The 22,824-nt window shown below is 37.6% G+C and overlaps 1 protein-coding gene across 38 annotated transcripts in view; it reads left to right on the plus strand.

The window, feature by feature from the left end:
- LOC120867962 (sarcolemma associated protein) overlaps window positions 1–22,824 on the plus strand; it is a 157,833-nt gene that overhangs the window by 57,226 nt on the left and 77,783 nt on the right. For 22 of the 38 annotated variants that reach the window (XM_040246472.1, XM_040246438.1, XM_040246436.1 and 19 more), the window contains exon 2: window positions 10,660–10,807. In XM_040246472.1, the coding sequence (XP_040102406.1) occupies window positions 10,660–10,807 (148 nt within the window). Of the gene's footprint in view, window positions 1–9,095; window positions 9,113–10,659; window positions 10,814–22,824 lie in introns of those variants that run through there. The other 16 variants (XM_040246437.1, XM_040246435.1, XM_040246457.1 and 13 more) reach the window with 2 other exon arrangements.

Genomic DNA, 22,824 nt, shown 5'->3' on the forward strand with positions numbered 1-22,824 from the left:
AGGCCCTCTCTTACAACTTCACTCTTACAGTTCCCCACTTTTTCCTTTGATCTTGTGTTTTGTAATGTTTTACAAAAAATTCCTCCTTCCTACCTTCAATATTTCTTCATAATCTTATCTCTGTTCCTATGTAGGGAGATAGAAATACTTTTGCTTTCTCTTTCTCCTGTGGGCTGGCTCCACAAGAAAGAATTACTTTACAATTACTTTATAATTATTTACAAGAATTACTTTGCAATTGGTTACCCTGTGGGACTGGGTCTTAAATATATATATATATATATATACACATACACACATACACATACTGTAATATCTGTTCTTCCTCCTTCTCCTCGCCATTCATTCAGATCATTTCCCTCACTCTTAAGTGCCTCATTAGCAACTTACTGTGTCTAACTTTATTTTCTCACCAACCTCTTAGGATTTGGGTACTTAATTCATATTCTCTGAATTTATTCTCAGTGTAGAGTGGCTCCACATTTGATTTTATGAGTGTGCAGTCTCTCTAGACAGGTGCCAAGTAAACATCAGATAGATTAAGTGATTTGTATTAATGGTGTAATTAGAGGGGAAATTGACTCTTCCTATTCTGATTGGTTCAGAAAGACTTCATAAAGTGGGATTTCATGAATTTGGAATCAAAGACCAGAGTGTTTAGTCCAAGTAGGAAAGAAGGAAGGTGGTGTGGAGCTTTTGAGAAAATAACTGTCAAATCTGCAATATCTCTGTGATCATGACAATCTATTTAATATAAAGTCTCAGTTTCTTAATCTATAAAATGGGGGTGGTGATAGCTATTTGGTAGGATTGTTGTGAAGATCAGAAGTGCCTGCACAGAGCAAGCAGTCAACAAATGGTAGCTATTATTATAGATTAGGGACTCATGGAGTGCTGCCATAAAAAATGATGGAGAAGAAAGCTCCAAAAATTGGTTTCTTCCCCCAGATGACTGTTGAGGAGCATGACTGAAGCAATTATTTTGGAATTCTGGAGTCTAGGCAAACACAGCATCCAGGAGAGTGCTTAATGAAGAAAGAGGCTGGCAGATTTTTGAGAACTTCAGTGTTTTGCATAATGGCTACCACTTTCCATCTCCTGGCTCTGTGGCAGAAAACTGGGTATGGTGGCCCCTGATTCCTGGTGTGGCTTTGCTTGTCTTTCAGAAATTGAGGTGGTTGTTTTTGTTGCTGCTTTTGATTGCTGAGGGTCTGGCCCAGAGGCTGGCCATTGTTTCAAACCCTAAAGGCTAAAATGACTTCCCTGGCTTCTGCCAAGGGGATTTAAAGAGACATACCCTTTCCTCCTTTTCTATTGGATCCTGATGTATAAGGAAATCTCTGTCAGGCCACCAGATGACCATGGAGATGACAAAACAGAGACTTCAGTGATAATACATGACAAGGAATATACTATTTGCAAAAAAATAGTTTGGAAAAGTCAATAAATAGACTGTTGACTACAGCCTCCATCACATAATAATAGAATCTCTAGGGTTGGAGAGAATCTGATTTCTTTAGTTACCACATTACAATATTCAAAATGTCCAATTCTCAAAAAAAATTACAAAGCATATGAAGAAATAGGAAATTATGACCCAATCACAGAGAGAAAATTGCAGATTGACAAAAGCCATCCCTGAGGAAGCCCAGACACTGGACAGAGACTTTAACTATTTCTAATATGCTCAAAATGCTGAAGGAAACCATGGACTACTTAAAGAAAAGCAGGAGAACAATGTGTGGAGAAGTGCGGAAGATCAGTAGAGAGATGAAAATCATAAAAGAACAATAGCTGAAATAAAGAAGTCAGTAGAAGGTTTTTCAATGACAGATTTGAGCAGGTGGAAAAAGGAATAAAAAAACCTTCAAGATAGGGCAGGACTAGAAAGAAAAAAGATGAAGAAAAATGAACAGTACCTAAGGGACCTATGAGACACCATTAAATGTACCACCATATGCATTGTGTGACTCAGTTGGTAGAGAATCTGCCTGCAACGCGGGAGACCTGGTTTTGATCCCTGGGTTGGGAAGATCTCCTGGAGAAGGAAAAGGCCACCCACTCCAGTATTTTGGCCTAGAACATTCCATGGACTGTATAGTCCATGGGATCTCAAAGAGTCAGACATGACTGAGCAACTTTCACTTCACTATGCATTATGGAAATCTTAGAGTAAGAAAGGGGCAGAAAAGAGTTATTTGAAGAAGTAATGGCGAATTTCCCTGGTGGTGCAGTGGATAAGAATCCGCCTGCCAGTGCAGGGGATATGAGTTCGATCCCTGGTCCAGGAAGATCCCACATGCCAAGGAGCAGCTGAGCTTGTGTGTCACAACTCCTGAGCCAATGAGCAGCAAGTTCTGAGTCTGTATGCCGCGACTACTGAAGCCCATGGATGTAGAGCCTGTGCTCTGAAGCCACCTCAGTGAGAAGCCCAAGCACCACAACGAAGAATAACGCGTACGCTGCAACTAGAGAAATCCCACGCAAAGCAATGAAGACCCAGCACAATCTTTAAAAACAGTATTAAAAATTAATGGCTGAGAAGAACTTTACCATTTTAGCTCTTATATTTAGGTCTTTGATTCATTTGGAGCTAATTTTTGCATATAGTGGCAGGTAGGGGTCCAACTTTTGCAAGTAGTTATGCAGTTGTCCCTGCACCATTTGTTGAGGAAAAGGTTCTTTTCCTGTTGGATAGACCCTGTTCTTTTTCAGGATTGTTTTGGGGTCCTTCGCAGTTCCATAAGCATTTGAAGTTTGGCTTTTCCACTTCCCCATAAAAAGGCAGTTGAAATTCTGATCGGGATTGGATTGGATCTGTAGACCACTTTGGGTCCTATTGACACCTTAACAATATTTAGTCTTACAGCCCATGAACACAGGATGTTCTTCTGTTTATAGGGATATCTCAGAGATGTTGTGGGTTTAGTTGCACACCATTGCAATGAAATAAGTATCGCAATAAAGTGAGTCACACAAATTTTTTAGCTTCCCAGTGCATCTAAAAGTTATATTTACACTATATTAAGTGTACAGTAGCATAACATCTAAAAAAAAAATTATGTACCTTAATTAAAAAACAATTCTATGGGGGAGATGATGCTAATAGACTAGTTTGACCCAGGGTTGCCACAAACTTTCAGTTTGTAAGAAATGAAATATCTGTGAAGACAGTAAAGCTAAATGCAGTAAAACAAGCTATGCCTGTATTTGCCTTTAATTTCTTTCAGCAGTATTTTATAATTTTCATTGTACAAGTTCTTTATGTCTTTGATTAAATTTATTCCTAGGTATTTTATTTTAGATGCTATTATAAATTTAATTTCTTTCTTAATTTCCTTTTTGGATTGTTCATTGCTGATGTATGCACACATTTGATTTTTGTGTGTTTGTCTTGTAAACTGCAACTTTGTTGAATTTATTAGCTCTGTAGCTTTCTTGTGGGTTCTGTGGGATTTTTCATATATAGGACCTTGTCATCTGTGAATAGACGCGGTTTACTTCTTCCTTTCCAATTTGGATGCCTTTTACTTTTTTCTTCTTGTGTCTGGCTAGAACTTCAGTACAGTATTGTGTAGCTGTGGTAAAAAGCAGGCTTCCTTGCCATGTTCCTGACCTTAGGAAGAAAGCTTTCAGTCTTTCACCACTGAGTATTATGTTAACTGTGAGTTTTTCATAAATGTCCTCTATCATGTTGAGGAAGTTCCTTTCAGTCTTAACTTTCTGTGTGTGTGTGTGCATACTTTAAATATCATGAAAGGGTGCTGGATTTTGTCAGATGTGCCTTTTCTACATCAATTGAGGTGATTTGTGGTTTCATTTTTTTTTCTTTTTTCTATTTCTGTGGTATATTATATTGATTGACTTATATTGAACCACTTTGGATAAATCCCACTTTTTCAGCAAGCCAAGTCACTGCTTTTCCGCATGAGTGAGTTCTGACTTAGTCCTTCAAGTAGCACCCAGACATGTTAGAGTAGATAGACACAATAATTTGCAGCATGGGTCTGCTCTGCTCTCTTTGAAACCAGGTAGCTGTGTCCCATAGTGGAAATACAGGCTGATACCTTAAAGGCTTCTGCTTTATAGAGGGAGGGAAGGGGACAAGAGTAAGGAATGCTACAGCCATTTCCTACCATTTTTAAGTTGCCTTTTTCTTGATTCAGTGTTCAGGTAGTCACTGTACAACTTTTGTTTTCCAGAGTTCTGACATAATTGGTTCTGACTCTTTCAGCATGTATTTCAACGTTTGTGTGAGAGCTTGGAGCCACCTACTCTGCCATTTTGCTGATTTTACTTTCTTATTTCCTTTTTGATTCAATTTTTCTCCTTTTTTTCTTTCTTCTCTTAAGACATTATTTGCTTTACTTAGTTCAGTTTAGTTCAGTCGCTCAGTCATGTCCGACTCTTTGCGACCCCATGGACTGCAACACGCCAGGCCTCCCTGTCCATCACCAACTCCCAGAGTTTACTCAAACTCATGTCCATCGAGTCAGTGATGCCATCCAACCATCTCATCCTCTGTTGTCCAGTTCTCCTGCCTTCAATCTTTCCCAACATCAGGGTCTTTTCAGATGAGTCAGCTCTTCACATTAGGTGGCCAAAGTATTAGAGTTTCAGGTTCAACATCAGTCCTTTCAATGAACACTCAGGACTGATCTGCTTTAGGATGGACTGGTGGGATCTCCTTGCAGTCCAAGGGACTCTCAAGAGTCTTCTCCAACACCACAATTCAAAAGCGTCAGTTCTTCAGCGCTCAGCTTTCTTTATAGTCCAACTCTCACATCCATACATGACTACTGGAAAAACCATAGCCTTGACTAGACGGACCTTGGTTGGCAAAGTAATGTCTCTGCTTTTGAATATGCTATCTAGGTTGGTCATAACTTTTCTTCCAAGGAGTAAGTGTCTTTTAATTTCATGGCTGCAGTCACCATCTGCAGTGATTTTAGAGCCCCCCAAAATAAAGTCTGCCGCTGTTTCCACTATTTATCCTGCTATTTGCCATGAAGTGACGGGACCAGATGCCATGATCTTTATTTTCTGAATGTTGAGCTTTAAGCCAACTTTTCACTCTCCTCTTTCTCTTTCATCAAGAGGCTGTTTAGTTCCTCTTCACTTTCTGCCATAAGGGTGGTGTCATCTGCATATCTGAGGTTATGGGATATTTCTCCCAGCAATCTTGATTCCAGCTTGTGCTTCATCCAGACATTTCTCATGATGTACTCTGCATAGAAGTTAAATAAGCAGGGTGACAATATACAGCCTTGACGTACTCCTTTTCCTATTTGGAACCAGTCTGTCGTTCCATGTCCAGTTCTAACTGTTGCTTCCTGACCTGCATACAGATTTCTCAAGAGGCAGGTCAGGTGGTCTGGTATTACTCAGTTACTCATGTCCTAATTTTGTACTCATTCCTGAAATGATTCCCCTTTTTTCCTGTTTCTTTTTTGAGTTCTTTCCTACAGTTTTGTAATTGTAATTTATATTTCTTTTCCATGCCTTGAGTTATTTTCTTAATGTCTTTTAGCTTGTTCTGAAATAGTGTAATTTTGGTCTGTTCCCAAGGTATGTCTATCATTATGTGTAGACAGTGTTGTTTGCTTTTTATTGTTTTTTCTTAAAATAGCTATGAGATGGGACACTGATATTTTTCTGTTACTCATTTTTATGTAAAATTTGTTTTCCTGAACTTAGAGAAGGGAGTCATGATTCAGGATAACTTCTGATGTCACAGAGCTCCCTCTTCTGTTGTTTTTGTAAACTGTTTAAAAATATAATGGCTTCCTTTCCCCTTTTCTACTTTTATATGGATCTTTCCTGTCTCTATTGTGTCTACCCTGCTCAGTTTTGGTTCCAAACCCTACAGCTTTTGAGGGAAAGCCCTACCCTGGAATGCAACTTTGGTTGGTAGGTTAGTTTTAAGAATTTATATGACTCTGCTCCATCCTTTTTCAGAATTACCCTCACACTCCCTTGTTAGCGGATTGGGCTAAACCTTTCCCATTTTTAGGTTCTCTTTTCAAATTGTCTATCATATTGTCCAGTGAATAGACAGTGACTGTTCTGAGATACTCAAGTCCTTCAATTGCCCATTGATCTGTTGGCATCCTCCTGCACAGATGCTGATTTCATGCAGGTCTCGTAACTGTTGATGCTTTTTCCCACTTTTATTTTGAGTTTTATGTGGATAATTTCCACCTGTTGTTGTATCTGTTCTCCATGGGATTTTGGTTTTGCTGTCTTAGTCACTCTTTTTGATTTTGGGTGGTGATTCAAGTAAATTAAAAAATCTGTAATGTAGTATCTGCCACCAAGAGTCCAGGATCCACTCTGCATTCATATTTTAAAATTTCCCTGTATGGACTTGGAATTTCTGGCCTCTCGCTGATGACCTGTCTCCCGTGTTTGTGCTTCGTTCTGAAACTTTAAAAAATCTGTTGGTAGTTGGATACTGGAAAACCTGTCAACTTGGAGAAGGCTAGAAAGAAGCAGTTTATCATTATAGTGGAAATGAAAGCATTTACACATTGAGGTGAAGTTGCAAATGGTACAGAACATGTTTGCTTATGGAATGAACAGCAGAAACTTTCTGAAGGCCAAAGAACAAATTATGCAACCTGTGAAGTGCTGTGCTTGTGTCTTTGAAAGTAATCATAATAAACGAGAAACAGGAAAGAGTGACTGATAGGGCGAAGACAGCCTTTCAGTTCAAGGATCACCATCAATGCCTCATGTGGGGGAGCTTAACTTTAACTCAGGGGAAGGCACGGGGTTAATTGAGGATAAAGCCCGTTTGAGAACTGTGAGAGATGGACTTTGGCCACAAGCTACAGAGGGTTTTATAAATTCAGGGCTCCTGTGACACCTGCTCAACATCAAAGTAAAAGCCTCGTGGCTAATGCAAACACTAGAGACGGATTGGGCATTCCTTAGGCTACTAGGAAATAAAGATAGTGAAAGCTTCAGTAGGATTTTTTTTTTTCCCCCAGCGAAGTAAAATAATATGGGAGGAAAAAAAAAAAAAAGCCTGACGGAAAAAGGTATCAGCATAGAGGAGAAAGTGATTTCTGGTTGGAAAGTGATAAAGAACCAAATGACATACCTACCAGGGGAAGTACATCCAGGGACTGTTAGCATCGTCATTTCCTAGTCCCTTGCAAACATAGTCACTTCCCAGTCTCTTGACTTTTTTACACCTACCTAGTGAAAGTGTGAAAGTCGCTCAGTCATGTCCGACTCTTTGCAACCCTGTGGACTATACAGTCCATGGAATTCTCCAGGCCAGAATACTGGAGTGGGTAGCCTTTCCCTTCCCCAGGGGATCTTCCCAACCCAGGGATCGAACCCAGGTCTCCCACATTGCAAGCTGATTCTTTACCAACTGAGCCACAAGGGAAGTCCTACGCCTACCTAACCTGATAGTAAACAGAACAGCCTTTATACAGTGTAAACTGAATAGTGGCAGATGGTTTCACTGAAGGTGCACAACCATTTTTAATATCAGTTTTTCACAACACCAAGGGGAGAAGGGTAAATCAATATAAATATTTCTGCAGGGAAGTAAACTATTGCTTCTAGCTATGCCCAAGTGCAGAGGCTCTGGGGCACGAATGGAGGTTAGTGGGGGAAATAGTGGGAGTTAATGAGATCAGAGAGGGAACCAGGAGCCAGGTCGTATGGGTTTTATTGGCTGTAATGGTAAGAACTTTGAACTTTATTACAAGATGTTTGGAAGCTGTTAGCAGATTGAGAGCAGAGGAACAGTGAGCAACTAATGTAAACGGTGTTTTCAAGCTAACTGGAGGTCAGAGGTACTATGGGTATGCTTTGGACATAATAATAGACATGTTAGAATGTAAAGAAACTGGGTTAATATTGATTAAATTCTTTTAATTTGAAGATTTATGGTTTTAGAGTTAAGAGCTACAAATATGAAGTGTTGAGATTTATGTGTGCGAATGTGTACAGAAAAAAACACACACTTTTTTTTCAAGCAAAGCTTGCTAAACAGTACTGAACCTCATTTCATATATTCTTTCTTCTGTTCTCTTAATTTTTTTTTAAACCACTAGTCACAGCCCGACTTAGTAAGACACTGTTGTTGTTCAGTCCTTAAGTTGTGTCCGACTCTTTGCAACCCCATGGACTGCAGCACACCAGGCTTCCCTGTCCTTCACTATCTTCCGGAGTTGGCTCAAATTCATGTCCACTGAGTCAGTGATGCTATCCAGCCATCTTATCCATTAGTAACACAATAATGGATCAGAATTTGAAGTTTGAAAACCACTGTAAATCTATAATCCCCTTATATGGCTTACCAAGGCACATACAACTGAAAACGACCAAACCAGAATTCAGATATTGCCACATTTCCTAAGAATATATCTATTAAAAAAACAAAAAAACAAGCTTGTTTATACAATGTTTAAGAGTAGGTTCCAGTATGGAAAAAATCTTGAGGATCATTGTCCCTTCTTGAGCATGTTGCCTATGCTTATCTCTACTGTGAAATGTTAAGGCCTTTAAATTTCAAATGGACTTGTAAAATATCAACACAATTTTCTTTCCTAATGGCCTGTAATTAAATATATAAACTGCTAGCCAAAGTAACAGTTGGTTCTCTCTTGAATTATAAACAGAATAAGTCATTTATAGCCAGCCTGGTGGCCTTTAAATTGTCGCCTAGGAATTAATGAAAAGAAATGTCATTTTCATATTTTCTGCAAATCGCTTATTCTTTTGTTGTGTTTCATTTTGGAAGAGGGTTTTATGGGAGGAGTGAAGGATAAATGAAACATGAAGGTCAGTATGAAGTAATGGGGGAAAAAATGTCCCTTTTAATTCTGTTATATAAATCCCTGCTCTCTCTTCCATAGCTCTGTGACCTTTGGAAAGATACTTGCCTGTACCCTACTTTTCTTATATATAAATGGAAATAATATCTATATCATAGTTTTAACATTAAGGTTAAATGAGGGCCTGGTGGTGCAACATGTATTTTAATAAATATTAGTTTTCTTCTTTCCTTTCTTCTTTAGGAAGGAATTCAGTGAAAATGTGTTGCTAGAATAAGCAGGGCTGGAGAGTGTAGAAAAATGCAAAAAGAAAGGTACATCTTTTTTTATTGGTTGTTCTCTTCCTAGTAAGTCTGTTGTGTGTGATCCCAGTTGTTGATAATTTCTTTGGGGATAGGTAGGTAATAAATAGGTAGGCTTCCTGTGCCTCCTGCTGTCCCTTCCCTTTGAAGAGAGGGGGGATTACCCAAGTGATGAAAGGCAAGTTATGGTGGGGCTAGAAAGTGATACCTTCACAGTTGATTCCAGTATTTTAGTTTCTCGTGTCTTCAATCTATTTATCACAGAGAATTTACTGAAGACATGTCTGTCCTGATACCAAGTATGTTAGTTCACTAATAGCTGTTCATATAGGTGTTCAGTTCAGTTCAGTCGCTCAGTTGTGTCCGACTCTTTGCTACCCCATGAATCGCAGCACGCCAGGCCTCCCTGTCCATCACCAACTCCCGGAGTTCACTCAGACTCACATCCATCGAGTCAGTGATGCCATCCAGCCATCTCATCCTCTGTTGTCCCCTTCTCCTCCTGCCCACAATCCCTCACAGCATCACAGTCTTTTCCAATGAGTCAACTCTTTCCATGAGGTGGCCAAAGTACTGGAGTTTCAGCTTTAGCATCATTCCTTCCAAAGAAATGTTTACCAATTGTCCTTGCCTATGGAGTAAATAACACTTCCTTTGATTTAACCCAGAAATTATAGCAGCAGAGGTACAAAGTCAAAGTGAGATAGGAAGATAAAATTAGAGTTTTGTATAATTACCTTTAAAAAATGTTTTATTGAGATATAATTTATATGCCATAAATTCAGTCTTTTAAAATGAACAATTCAGAGAGTTGTACAACCATCACCACTATCTAACTTTAGAACCTTTTAATCACCCCAGAATGAAACATTATACCCATTAGCAGTTCTTCACCCCACCCTACCCCTCCCCTCTTCTGCCCTAACATCTCAACCCCTTGCAACCACTAATGTGCTTTTTATCTCTGTGGATTTGCTTATTCTGGATATTTCATATAAATTGAATTACATATGTCTTTTGTGACTGATTTCTTTTACTTAGCTTAATGTTTAAAAGTTCATTCATGTTGTAACATAAATCAGTACTTCGTTACTTTTTATTGCCAAATAATTCATATAGATGTACTACATTTTATTTTCCTATTCATCAGTTGATGGACATTTGGGTTCCATTTTTCTGGGCTCTAATTAATAATACTGCTGTGAACATTTGTGTAGAAGTTTTTGTGAGGGCATGTGTTTTCAGTTCTTCTCAGTATATACCTCAGAGTGGAATTGAAGGGTCATATGCTAGCTTTACATTCTAGCATTTTGAGGACCTTATAAACTGTTTTCTGAAGTGATAACACCATTTTGTCCCACTGGATTTTAAATCTCCCACTTTTAAAGTTCTGATTTTATATATAGTGGAAAATCTTAGCTGAAATAAGCAATTTGAATTGATAGGGGGAAAAAATTCACCTGTAGTAGTTTGCAAAGTTGGAAGTACTTTTTTTTTTAAGTAGGTTTGAAATTATTACTATTAATCTTTGGCTCTCTTTTTAAATTTTATTTTTGCAGTTTTATCTTCAAGACACTAAAAGTAGTAATGGTACCTTTATAAATAGCCAGAGATTGAGTCGAGGCTCTGAAGAAAGTCCACCATGTGAAATTCTTTCCGGTGACATTATCCAGTTTGGGGTAGATGTGACGGAGAACACACGGAAAGGTACGGGTATGGATCGATTTTTCCTATTGTTTGTCTTGTTAAATTTTTTATTCTGTTGTTTAATGTTAACAAAACATTTCATGCTTGTAAAAGCAATTTAACTGTGACATTTCATGCAGTGAAATGTTGAGTGTCTCACTTTTCCTATTGCTTTTCTAAAATTTTCAATTCTGAAATATTAAATAGTTTATAATCTTTATTACAGCACCAAAACATAGGGCACTGCTGTGTCAGTTAAGAAGCAGTTGGCTGAAGTGACACTATATTCAACCAACAAGAGCTTAAACCATAAGGATGAGTGTGAAAACGTTAGCCACTCAGTCATGTCCGACTCTTTGTGACCCTATGGACTGTACCCTGCCAGGCTCCTCTGTCCACGGAGTTATCCAGGCAAGAATACTGGAGCCGGTAGCCATTCCCTTCTCCAGGGGATCTTTCCGACCCAGGGACTGAACCTGGGTCTCCTGCATTCTGGGCAGATTCCTTACTTTCTGAGACACCAGGGAAGCCCCAAACCATAAAGATATCTATTATTAACTTATTAACAATAAGCCTGGAAATAGGTTGGTTCAGACTTCGTTCAGTTGACTCCATAATGTTACCAATAATCCAGGATCTTACTGTCCTCCCAGCCTGTTGTCCTTTATGTGTTAGTTTCTTAAGCTTTTACTTGTCACCTCATGGTTTAAGGGTGATGGCTTCAGCCCCAGGCATGATTTTCCCCACACCAGTGTTCTAGGCAAAAAAGATGAGATGGGGACAGAGTACCTTCTAGTGTGACTTTCTTTTTATGTTTGAAAGAACAATCTTTCATAGACTTATTCCAGCGGATTCCTTTCACTCACTGGCTACATGGGTGGGTCATGTATATAGCTTTAGCTCTAGTTACAAAGAAGCCTGGGAAGGAAGTTACCTGACCAAGGGGAGCAGGAGATCCTTGACTAGCGTAGATCATTTATGACTTATCCCTTTGGTTGTGCGTTCATTGTTGCCCCAAACAGAATCAGAATTCTGTAGGCAGCTACTACAAATGTGAAATTTCATGTCTCAGTTTCTGAAATTAGAAGTTCTGTGGCTGAATAAATTTAGATTATTTTTACAATTCTGAGGCCTTTTGCCCTTAGCTAGTTCACTGTATAGTTTATGCCTGAAATTATAATGACTGAATCATAAAACTAAAAAAATAGGAACCAAAAGTATGCAGTCCCACTTGTCATAGTTTAGTATGCACACTGGAATGATTGGTAAGTTTTTCCTTTCGTTTCTCTGAGCATCCTCTGATCTGAATACCCGAAGTTGTTAGCCTCTAACATTTTGCACAGTAGACAAGGGAATACAGGTGTGATGGTGATGTTTATGTGAATATATGTGTCTTAGTTGCTCTGTCATGCCCAGCTCTTTGCGACTCCATGGACTGTAGCCTGCCAGGCCCCTCTGTCCATGGGGATTCTCCAGGCAAGAATACTGGATGGAATAGATTGTCATTCCCTTCTCCAGGGGATCTTCCCAACCTAGGAATCGAACCCAGGCCTCCCGCATTGCAGGCGGATTCTTTACCGTCTGAGCCACCAGGGAAGCCCTGTATGTATGTATGCGTATACATTTACAACTGCAGTATTATTTTTGTTGGGTTTTGTTGGCCTTCTCAGGGTGTTAGGTTTTGATACATGGATGTGTGCAGGGCCAATGTCTTAGGAATTTTCATTTACAGTTGTAAAATAGAAAAGAAAATTTGTATTTTGATGTAAAATTTTGAGTACTTCTTACTAAGAGAACTCCACTTCTGTATAACCATACTGAGAACAGCTGCAGTGGACACTCTGGTATCTCCTGTTGCCCTATCACATCTCCTCTGCTACCGAGTCATTCAGCAAACATTTACTGAACGCCAGCTGTGAATAACCCAGAGAAGGCAGAATTTAATTACATTGTCTTTCTCTCCAAGGAATATCTATTTTCTTGTCTTGCATTTCTCAAAGAGAATTAAGAGGTGTTAATTGGCAGAAGAGTGAGGTAATCAGATACATTTAGGAAAAGCTTAGTTAACCAAAGGTAGGCAAGACATCTCAGAGGTTTTAACATGCTAACAAATGGGCAGGTCTCTAAGGGGTAATTGACTGAATGTAGGTAACTCCAGACTCCTTTCCACTTTTCTTCCTCATCTTGCTGTGCAGGACACTTTAGAAAATACTGTAGAAAGCTGAGAGGAAAACTGAGACTAAGTGTTAGTACAGTATTATTTCAGCAACATCAATTCTTGCAGGCTTCTTTGAAAATTTACATATCTTTTATGGCAACTTTAAGGAAATTAAGAAAATTTTCTTCATCATTTAAAATGTTTCTTTTGGCACTAAATTCACTTGAAAAAGTTGACTTACTTTATGCATGGCCTCTTGAGATTTAGCTATGTCATGAATTGAGTATTACTATTTAAGCATATGCTTTAAAAAAAAAAAAAAAGATGTTCCTCTATGCTAAACATTATATCAGTTGGAAAATCCTTTTGAAATTGTGCAACACTATCAGATATCTGGTGGATCAAAGAAATAAAAAATGGAACTTCAAACTATGTGGAAAGGAAAGGAGACTTAGCTACCAAAATACATTAAATCCTTTGCTCAGATAAAAGTTGACAATCTAAAATTTTTCCATTATTAAAAAAGAAAGACAATGAAGGAACTTGGCACTTAGAATAAATTAGAAAAAAAGAACAAGAAAAAGAAGTTTGGAAGAAGAAAAATGAAAAGCAGAAATTAATGAACAAAAAAAATTTAGAAGGGGTAAACAGACCCAAATTCTGGCTCTTTAAAACAAAACAGTAAAATAGGTAGTTCATAAGCCTTGATTCCTTTATAGGTTAAAAAATACAAGGAATGAGAAAGGAGATATAAACAGATATGGGATATACCAAAAGAATTCGTAGAGACTGTGACATGCCAAACTGGCAAAAAAAAAAAAAAAGAGTAAATTAATGTTTTCCTGGCAAAATTACCCCAAGATGTAGAGAACTTTCAAGTTAATTTTTTAAGAGACTAAAAAAGTTATTAAAAATTGACTAGAAACATACATTTAAAGTTGAATTTGGTCTTATTAAAAAAAAGGTAAATTCAGTGTTGTGTAAATAATCCAATATAGGTAAAGGTGAGAAGCTCTGAAAATCCTTTAAAGAAGCCAGCAGCCTTTCATTAGTGCCAAATTCTGATACAGATAAAATACAAAGGAAAAAACCTGTAATTTCATTTGTAACAATAGATAAAAAATTCTGGTTAGGACAGTAGTAAATTCAGAAGTGAAGCTAGAATAAACAAAAGTAGGATTTACTTTAAGAATGCAAAGATAATTCAATTTGGAGGAAATATGTCAACATCATGCACCAAATAAAGTTGAGACATATGTACTGTAGAACCAGTGGATGTTGAAAAGGCAGTTGATCAAGTTCAGGAGTTATTCCTAGTAAAAATTGTAAATAAATAGGATGAAAAGAAAAACAAAAATTATAATTAAAACAGAAGAAAAATAGCCAAAAAAAAAAGAAAAATAGCCAAAATGCTACACACCTGTAAAAATGCAAGAACTAAGTTTGTGTATATCAATAAAGATAAACCTTAAACATTATCTCAAGAAAATTGCCAAAGAATGTATGTGGTATAATACCCTTTACATGAAACATGAATTCATGGACAACAGTGCTCAATTGGGCTTTCTTTTATTATATCAATTAAATTCTTGAAGATATTTTAAAATTGAAGTATAATTAATTTACCATCTTGTGTTGGTTTCAGGTATATAGCAAAATGGTTCAGTTTTCTGTGTGTGTGTATGTGTGTGCATTGTTTTTCAGATTCTTTTCCATTATAGATTATTAAAAGATATTGAATATATTTTTCTGTGCTATGCAATAGGTCCTTGTTGTTTATCTATTTTATATATAGTACTGTGTATATATTAATCCCAAGCTCCTAATTCATCCCCCAACTTCCCCTTGCTATCCCATTTGGTAAGCATAAGTTTGTTTTCTATGTCTATGAGTCTGTTTTTGTTTTGTAAATGAGTTCATTTATATTATTTTTTTTAATTCCACATATAAGTGTTATATGATATTTGTCTTTCTCTTATCTGACTTACTTAGTATGATAATCTCTGGGTCCATTGATGTTGCTGCAAGTGACATTATTTCATTCTTTTTTATGACTGAGTAATCTTATTATGTATATATACCACATCTTATGGTTTTCTCCAGATATATGTTCAGGAGTGGGATTGCAGGATCATATGATAACTCCATTTTTAGTTTTTAAAGAAATCTCCATGTTGTTTTGCATAGTGGCTGCATCAGTTTACATTCCCACCGACAGTGTAAGAGGGTTCCCTTTTCTCACACCTTCTTTAGCATTTATTATTTGTGGACTTTTTAATGATGTCCATTCTGACCCTTGGGAGTTGATATCTCATTGTTACTTTGATTTGCTAGCAATGTTGAGAATCTCTTTAATAACTAGCAATGTTGAGAATCTCTTCATGTGCCTACTGGCCACCTGTATGTCTTCTTTGGAGAAATGTCTGTTTAGGTCTTTGGCCCATTTATTGATTGGGTAGTTTGCTTTTTTATTATTGAATTATATGAGCTGCTTATGTATTTTGGAAACTAATTCCTTGTCTGTAGCAAGATGCAAGATGTAGCAAATATTTTCTCCCAGTCTTTTCATTTTGTTTATGGTTTCCTTTGCTGTGCAAAAGCTTGTAAATTTAATTTAATTAGGCTCCATTTGTTTATTTTTGTTTTTATTTCCATTTCTCTCTGAGACTCTAATGGTCGCTCTCTAATGTTTTTGAACACATTTATAATAAGGATATCAAATTGGACACTTGAAATGATAAAAAGTAATGTGTGTGGATCTATGAGAAGGATTTTTTTCATCAGTGTGCATAGGATAAAAAACAGTGGAAGGATAATTTTTAAATTGCCCTTCATGCAGGTATTAAAAAGAATATATTAGGATTGTATGAATTGCAGGGATTTCTGTAAGATGTATTAATACGTGAGAAAAGGATTACTTTTCATAATTTCATTATTTTTAAAAAGTCTCCTCAGTCCCTGTACATGTGCCTATATACATATGTGTTTGTATATGCTTATATGAACATGGGAGGAAAACATAGAAGAATGTATATATATATATATATATATACACACACACTAATCATTAATGTGAATCTTTCTGGAGTATGATTGGAGAGAAGGAGTAAAGGAGCTGAGAGCCAATTAAAAAGGGCAAGGCTAGCAAAACTGCAGTAGAACCCCTCCAGAACGTGACGTATTGTGCATTTGTATAAAACAATTATGTGTAAGAGGAAATTTTTTAAAGGTACATACAATATATATAAATGTTTTTATATTTGTGTATATGCATAAATCAGTATTTTTGTTAAAAATGCTATGAGTATGGTGTGACTGAATGTATTAGTTCATGTTAGTGTCTCTTCTGTTCCCGTCTCTCCAAAACAAGCTGATTTTGATGTTTTACTTTCTGCATAGTGTGGCTTCACAGAAAAGATCTGTTGGTCAGCACTTTAGTAATACTCTGCCCTGTAGATATAAGATGTTATTGCCAACAAATAGGATGACTTTGTAATAGCCTGGGGTAGGGGGCAGACAGAGAGGGAGAGGAGGGAGAAAGAGAAAAAGCCAACCTGTCAGATCCTTCTGGAATGAGAGCCTTAACAACTTGCCTGCTGGCCACTTCTCTGTTCATAGGGCCACAAGCTGCCCAGATGGCATGAGTTTTCTAGGTCGTACATTATAGTAACCCTCTTGCAGATCTTGGGACCATTTAGTTATATAAAATTCACATATATTGCTAACTCCAGTTAGCTCCTCAGTCCAGGTCCCATTTGACCCACTTCTGTTCCTGGATTAAGCCCCTGGGAGCAAAGGGTCTATTATGAGTAAGGTCAGTGGTATCTTCCTTTTGTTTTTTGCTGCAGTTGTACTGAATTACTTTTACTCCCCACAGTATATCTTGTCTTTTCTGGCCTTCAAACCCTTGCACATGATTTTTTCCTTCCCCCATAAACCTCTGTAGGCTGGACAAGGTGCCCTTCCACGTCTCTGTTGCACACTGTGCTCAGCCCCTCCAAATGTTTGCTTCCTTCACTGACCTGTAAGCTGTACAAGAACAAGCAGTATGGCTGTCTTTATTGCAGAATCTTGCCTGCTTAAACTGGCACATAATGGTTGAGTAAATTTTTTAAATGTGTCATAAATCTTTATCTGCCATTTTACAAGGGTTCCCTCTACCACCTTATCTCAGCTGAGATTTTATTAGCCTTCCTCCTAATCTGGAGGCTTGTATAACGATGGGGTATTGGCAACCTTCTTGTTACTTGCTGCCCTTTTTATTCTGTTATGTCTCAGTTACTTCTCCTTAACCTGTCTAAGGTTTAATTTCCTCATCTTATAAAGTGGGATTCATGATACTGTTAACCATCTGAAGGCTTGGGGTATGATATTCAGTGTTCACATTGTGGCACAGCAATCACTGTGAACACTGAAAGAGTGGACATGAAGTGCTTAACTCAGGATCCGGTGCTTTAATTATTACTGAAACCCTTGCCAATTATTTGTACATCCTTTTTTTTTTTTTCGCCATCTAGTTTGCTTCTCTTTCTCAGTAGCTTCTGCTGAGGCTTCTTTACCCATCTGTCCTTTGCAACCTACCAGTGGCATTTCAGAGGTATACTCACCAGCTTCTAGACTACTCCTTGATTTGGGGCTGTGCTGTCTTGCTTGTTTCCAGCTCTTGGAAACTTTCACCGTAAGCTTTACACACTTCCACTTTACAGCTTCTAGGGAAAACACAAAGCTGAGTCAACAAAGAATGTGCCAGATTGACTGAGAGAATCTTTCTGATGTCATGGCAGTCTTCTTTTGTTCATTTAAAAAATGTCTTCTCAACCCAGGGTATGCACCAGAATTACCTGCAGAGCTTGGTAAAGCTATAGACATGTGGATCCCACCCTTCAGCCCTAAGGAGGAGACTTGTTAGGTGTGGGGCCTCAACATACCTATTCTAAAAAGCTTTGGGCAGCTAGGTTTAAGAACTCTGCTCCATTAAGTTTCTGGCAACTATTTTATGGGCTTTCCTTTATCCTCAAGTCCTAAGACTTCCTACTTACGTTGTCTGCTGTGACTCTATACGTACTGGTTCTGTCCATGTATTTCCAGCTTTTTGCTTGGTTGTTTCCTCTTAAATGTCCTCCTTTCACCTTATAATTGCTCCGTACAAAGCTTAATTTCTGCCTTCAAACCAGAGCATTATACTAACTTTCAGTTTCACTTTTTGCTCTTTCATTTTGTAAACAGAATATTGGTATCTTTTCTGAATCCTGTCTCTTCTTTACCTTCAGCACTTGTCATCTAGACATTTGCCTTCTTTCCCTGCTTCTACTTGTTTTTCCAGATGCCAACCTAGAGTGTTATAGTAGCTGTCCACTTCTGGCCACCATATTCTCCCAACCCACTGCCTCCAGAATATTCTTCTCTTACAGCTCTGTTGGTGTCATTATCCTGCTTTTAGAAGTCTCAAGTGGCTGTGTCATGCTGTAGAAGAAAGTCTGAAATGCTTAACTGTACACTTGAGGCCCTCAAAAATGTGAACTCAACTCAATCGTTTGATTTTTTCCATTACTTCCCTTAATATATGTTAAACAGTGTTACTTAGAGGTAAGAGGAAGAAAAAATTCTTTTGAATCCTAGCGCTGCCATTTGCCATAGATGAGATCTCAAGCAGGTTACCTTAGCTTCTTTAAGTTACCTCAGCTGTAAAATGGAACATAAAAAACTATTTATCTAGTTTATCATAACTAGTTAGCATGTATAGTGTGCTTAGCATGGGACTGGCCCCTAAAGATTCTTGAAATATATTCTTTACCTCCTTTCTTCTCCAGGTGCCCACCTTAGTTGTTCAATTCTCACATCCTTCTTGTTTTCTTTTTCTTTGCTCATGCCACTCTTTCTGCCTTTCCTTTCATTTCCAGCTTTTGAAATTCTGTTTTTTTCTTTACCCTCTTCATAAATCCTTCTCTGCCCTGTCCATTTCAGATTCCGTCAGTGCCTTGTAGCATTTATGAGTTTTTTCCCCTTTGTTGTTAGATATTTCTAGTTTTCTCTACAAACTATAATAAATTGAAATCTGCTCAAGGGCAAGGAAGTTCGTCATAGGCCTCTTGGTTTTTCCCATCATTCCCAGCGTACTCATTTGTAGCCAGCAGGTTTTCAGTGAGTATTGAGTGAACAGATAAAGCCAAAGAACAAACCAAGTCAAAAAATAAACAAGCAGTATCACTCCCAAGTATGCTAGAGAAATAAAGTAGCAAATTAATCCACATGTCTGTAAGAAGGATTCCTCCCAGCAAATAAATAGATGGAACAGGATTCCTGGGAGCGAGAGCTGACTCTGAGTCCAGGGCAGTATGGGAAATTAACAAGGTGGTGCCAGTCAGGCTGTCTCACCCCATGCTGTCACTCCCTCTCACCCCATGTTCTGTAAACAATGACTGCACGGCTCTGTAACAGCTGAGATCGCTTATAGCATTGCACATGTGCGTCGTGAGGTACCCACTTGGTCATGGGCTACTTTGTGTGGTATGCCTGTGTGAGCTTCACCATGAAAATGCCAGCTGCCCCTGCATTGGGGCTTCATTGGAGTGATATCACAGTTATGTTATATGAGGTTATGTTATGGCTACATTATGATTATGATATGGCTGCTGCTATGGCTGCTGCATCAGCCAGGAGAAAGGCTGTTTTATGGCCGCAGTGCCAGCCAGGAGAGAAGAAATGTGTCTGCAGTTCCTATGGCCCCTCGCGCCTTCTTCCGGCCTCTTCGCTCCAGAGCTAAGAGGCTGAACCCTGGGTTCAGCGAACAGTGTGAACAGCAAGACAGTTGGCATCAAGATTTGGTCACCTCTGGACTTATTTCTCATTCTGAAAACAGGTAGATAAAGAGAGAGAAGAAAGCATTTGTGCTACCTTTACTATAGGAATTATACCTGAGATAAATAGTTAAAGAGAATTTTCCTTTTTTTTGTTAATCATTGAACTCCAGCTGATAGATGAAGAGAGGTTGATAGAATATCGATTCAAAAAAAAGTTTAAGACAGTCTCTTCTGCAAAGGTTGTTTAACTCCTAGAAAAGAAAATGGACAAAACATTCTCTGACATAAATTATACCAGTGTTTTTTTTAGGTCAGTCTCCCAAGGCAATAGCAAAAGCAGAAATAAAAGCAAAATAAACAGAAGAAATCTAATCAAACTTACAAGTTTTTGCACAGCAAAGAAAACCATAAACAAAAGGAAAGGCAGCCTATTACTGGGAGAAAATATTTACAAGTGATTCTACCGACAAGGGCTTAATTTTCAAAATATACAAACATTTCATACAACTCAATTATAAAAAAGCAAACAACTCTTACAGTGGTCAGAATGGTCATCATTATAAAGTTTATAAATAACAAATGCTAGAGAGGGTATGGAGAAAAGGGAACTTTGCTACACTGTTGATGGGAATATAAATCTGTGCAGCTAGTATGGAAAACAGTATGAAAGTTCCTTAAAAAAATCAGTTGTCATATGAAGGTAGCAATCTCACTCCAATTTATATCTGGGTAAAAGTTATAATTTGAAAAGATGTATGCATACCATTGTTCATAGCAAAACTATTTACAATAGCCAAGGCTTGGAAGCTGTCTAAATGACCATTTACAGATGAATAAAGAAGATGTGGCATATATACACAGTGGAATACTACTCAGTCATAAAAAGGAATTAAATCCTGCCATTTGCAGTAACATGGATTGGCTAGAGATTATCATATGAGGTGAAATTAGAGAAAGACAAATATCACATGGTATCACTTGTATGTGGACTCTAAACTATGACACACCACTACAATATTGTAGAGTAATAAAGCCTCCAATTAAATAAATTTATATTAAATAAAATATGACACAAATGAATTTATGAAACAGAAACAGACTCACAGAAAAAACTTTGGTCACCAAAAGGGAAAAGGGATGTTGCAGGGATAAATTAGGAGTTTGGGATTAGCAGATACAAATTACTGTGTATGAAATAGACAATAAGGTCATATTGTATTGCAATACTATATTTGATACCCTATAATAAACTATAATGGAAAAGAATATGAAAAAGAATATGTATATAATTGCATAGCTGAATCACTTTGCTATACACCAGAAACTAAGACAACATTGTAACTCAACTATACTCAACTTTTAAAATAAAAAAGTATTTTTAAAAAAATCTGATGAGTACTTGTCTAGCTCTATCTCTTTTTTAAACTTAAAAAAAAAAAAAAAAAAAAAAAACAGTCTTGGAATAGAAGCTTTATGTAGCAAAAAGTACCAGAATGAACATTTGGTAACTTTCATGTGCAGTCACATGGCAATTAAATGAATAATTTCCCAACCTAGGAACACTACTCATTTGGATTTTTTTTTTTTAATGTTTTTTGAACTTTTGCTTCCTATTACTGCTGATCATTTCAAGAAATCCTTCAAACCACTCCAGTGGAGTATAGTATTGACCTTCCTACTCAATGCAGAAAAGGAGATAGAACCAGACTCCAGTATACCCCTGGAGTTTCAGTCTCCCAATCAAGTATTATAAAGAGTCTTTAAACTTATCAAAGTCAACGTTGGTCCTTTAAGTAGTGTATGTGTGAAGAGGTAATAGAAGGAGCTGACTGTATACCATAAAGTAAATATAGTAACTCAAAAGCAAAATAAATCATCTGTATAAGATAAAAGAGAAAGAATTCATGTAATGGTAGGTTGTATAGTCTTAGTTCTAATTTGTAATAAAATATTGTAATTACAGCAGGCAATTGTGTATTTTTCTCTTGCATGCACCTTGTTTTCCTCACCACATCTGTTTTGTAGGTTTTAGCATTTCTGAAACTTTGTCTTTAGCTTACAATACATGTGTACGTTTAGCATGGCAGTGTTTCTGCAGCCACATTGCACTACCCAAAAAACTTTAAAATTGTGTCTTATCATTAATTTTGTCTTTGATTCATGGCAATATGACAGTAATAGTGTTTCTGGATGAATTTTGAGAGGACAGTTTGTTTTAAAGTGCTTCATAGAAGGCTTTACAGCAGCATTTTCCAAAGTAGTTTCTTTATATGGACACAAAGTCTATTAAGCTCTGAGAAAGACTGTGGTTTAAAAAGATAAAAACTCTTTCAGTGTCTCTTAACCAAGTATTTTCCAAACTTTTCTGACCCCCAAATCCTTTTTTGTATACCTGCTAGCACTCTATTTTAGGATATGATACTATCAGTTCAGTTCAGTGTAGTCACTCAGTCGTGTCTGACTCAGCGACCCATGAACTGCAGTACACCAGGCTTCCCTGTCCATCACCAACTCCCAGAGATTACTCAGACTCATGATCATTGAGTCGGTGATCCCATCCAACCATCTCATTGTGTCATCCCCTTCTCCTCCTGCTTTCAGTCATTCCCAGCAACAGGGTCTTTTCAGACGAGTCAGTTCTTTGCATCAGGTGGCCAAAGTGTTCGAGTTTCAGCTTCAGCATCAGTCCTTCCAGTGAATATTCAGCACTGATTTCCTTTAGGATGGACTGGTTCAATCTCCTTGCTATCCAAGGGACTCTCAAGAGTCTTCTCCAACACTACAGTTCAAAAGCATCAATTCTTCGGGGCTCAGCTTTCTTTATAGTCCAACTCTCACATCCATACATGACTAATGAAAAAGCTAAAACTTTGACTAGACGGATCTTGTTGGCAAAGTAATGTCTCTGCTTTTTAATATGCTGTCTAGGTTGGTCATAGATTTTCTTCCAAGGAGCAAGCGTCTTAATTTCATGGCTGCAGTCACCATCCACAGTGATTTTGGAGCCCCCCGCAAAGTAAAGTCTGTCATTGTTTCCCCATCTGTTTGCCATGAAGTGATGGGACCAGATGCTATCTTGA

This window comes from Oryx dammah, unplaced genomic scaffold, assembly GCF_014754425.2.
Source record: "Oryx dammah isolate SB20612 unplaced genomic scaffold, SCBI_Odam_1.1 HiC_scaffold_9, whole genome shotgun sequence".
NCBI lineage: Eukaryota > Metazoa > Chordata > Mammalia > Artiodactyla > Bovidae > Oryx > Oryx dammah.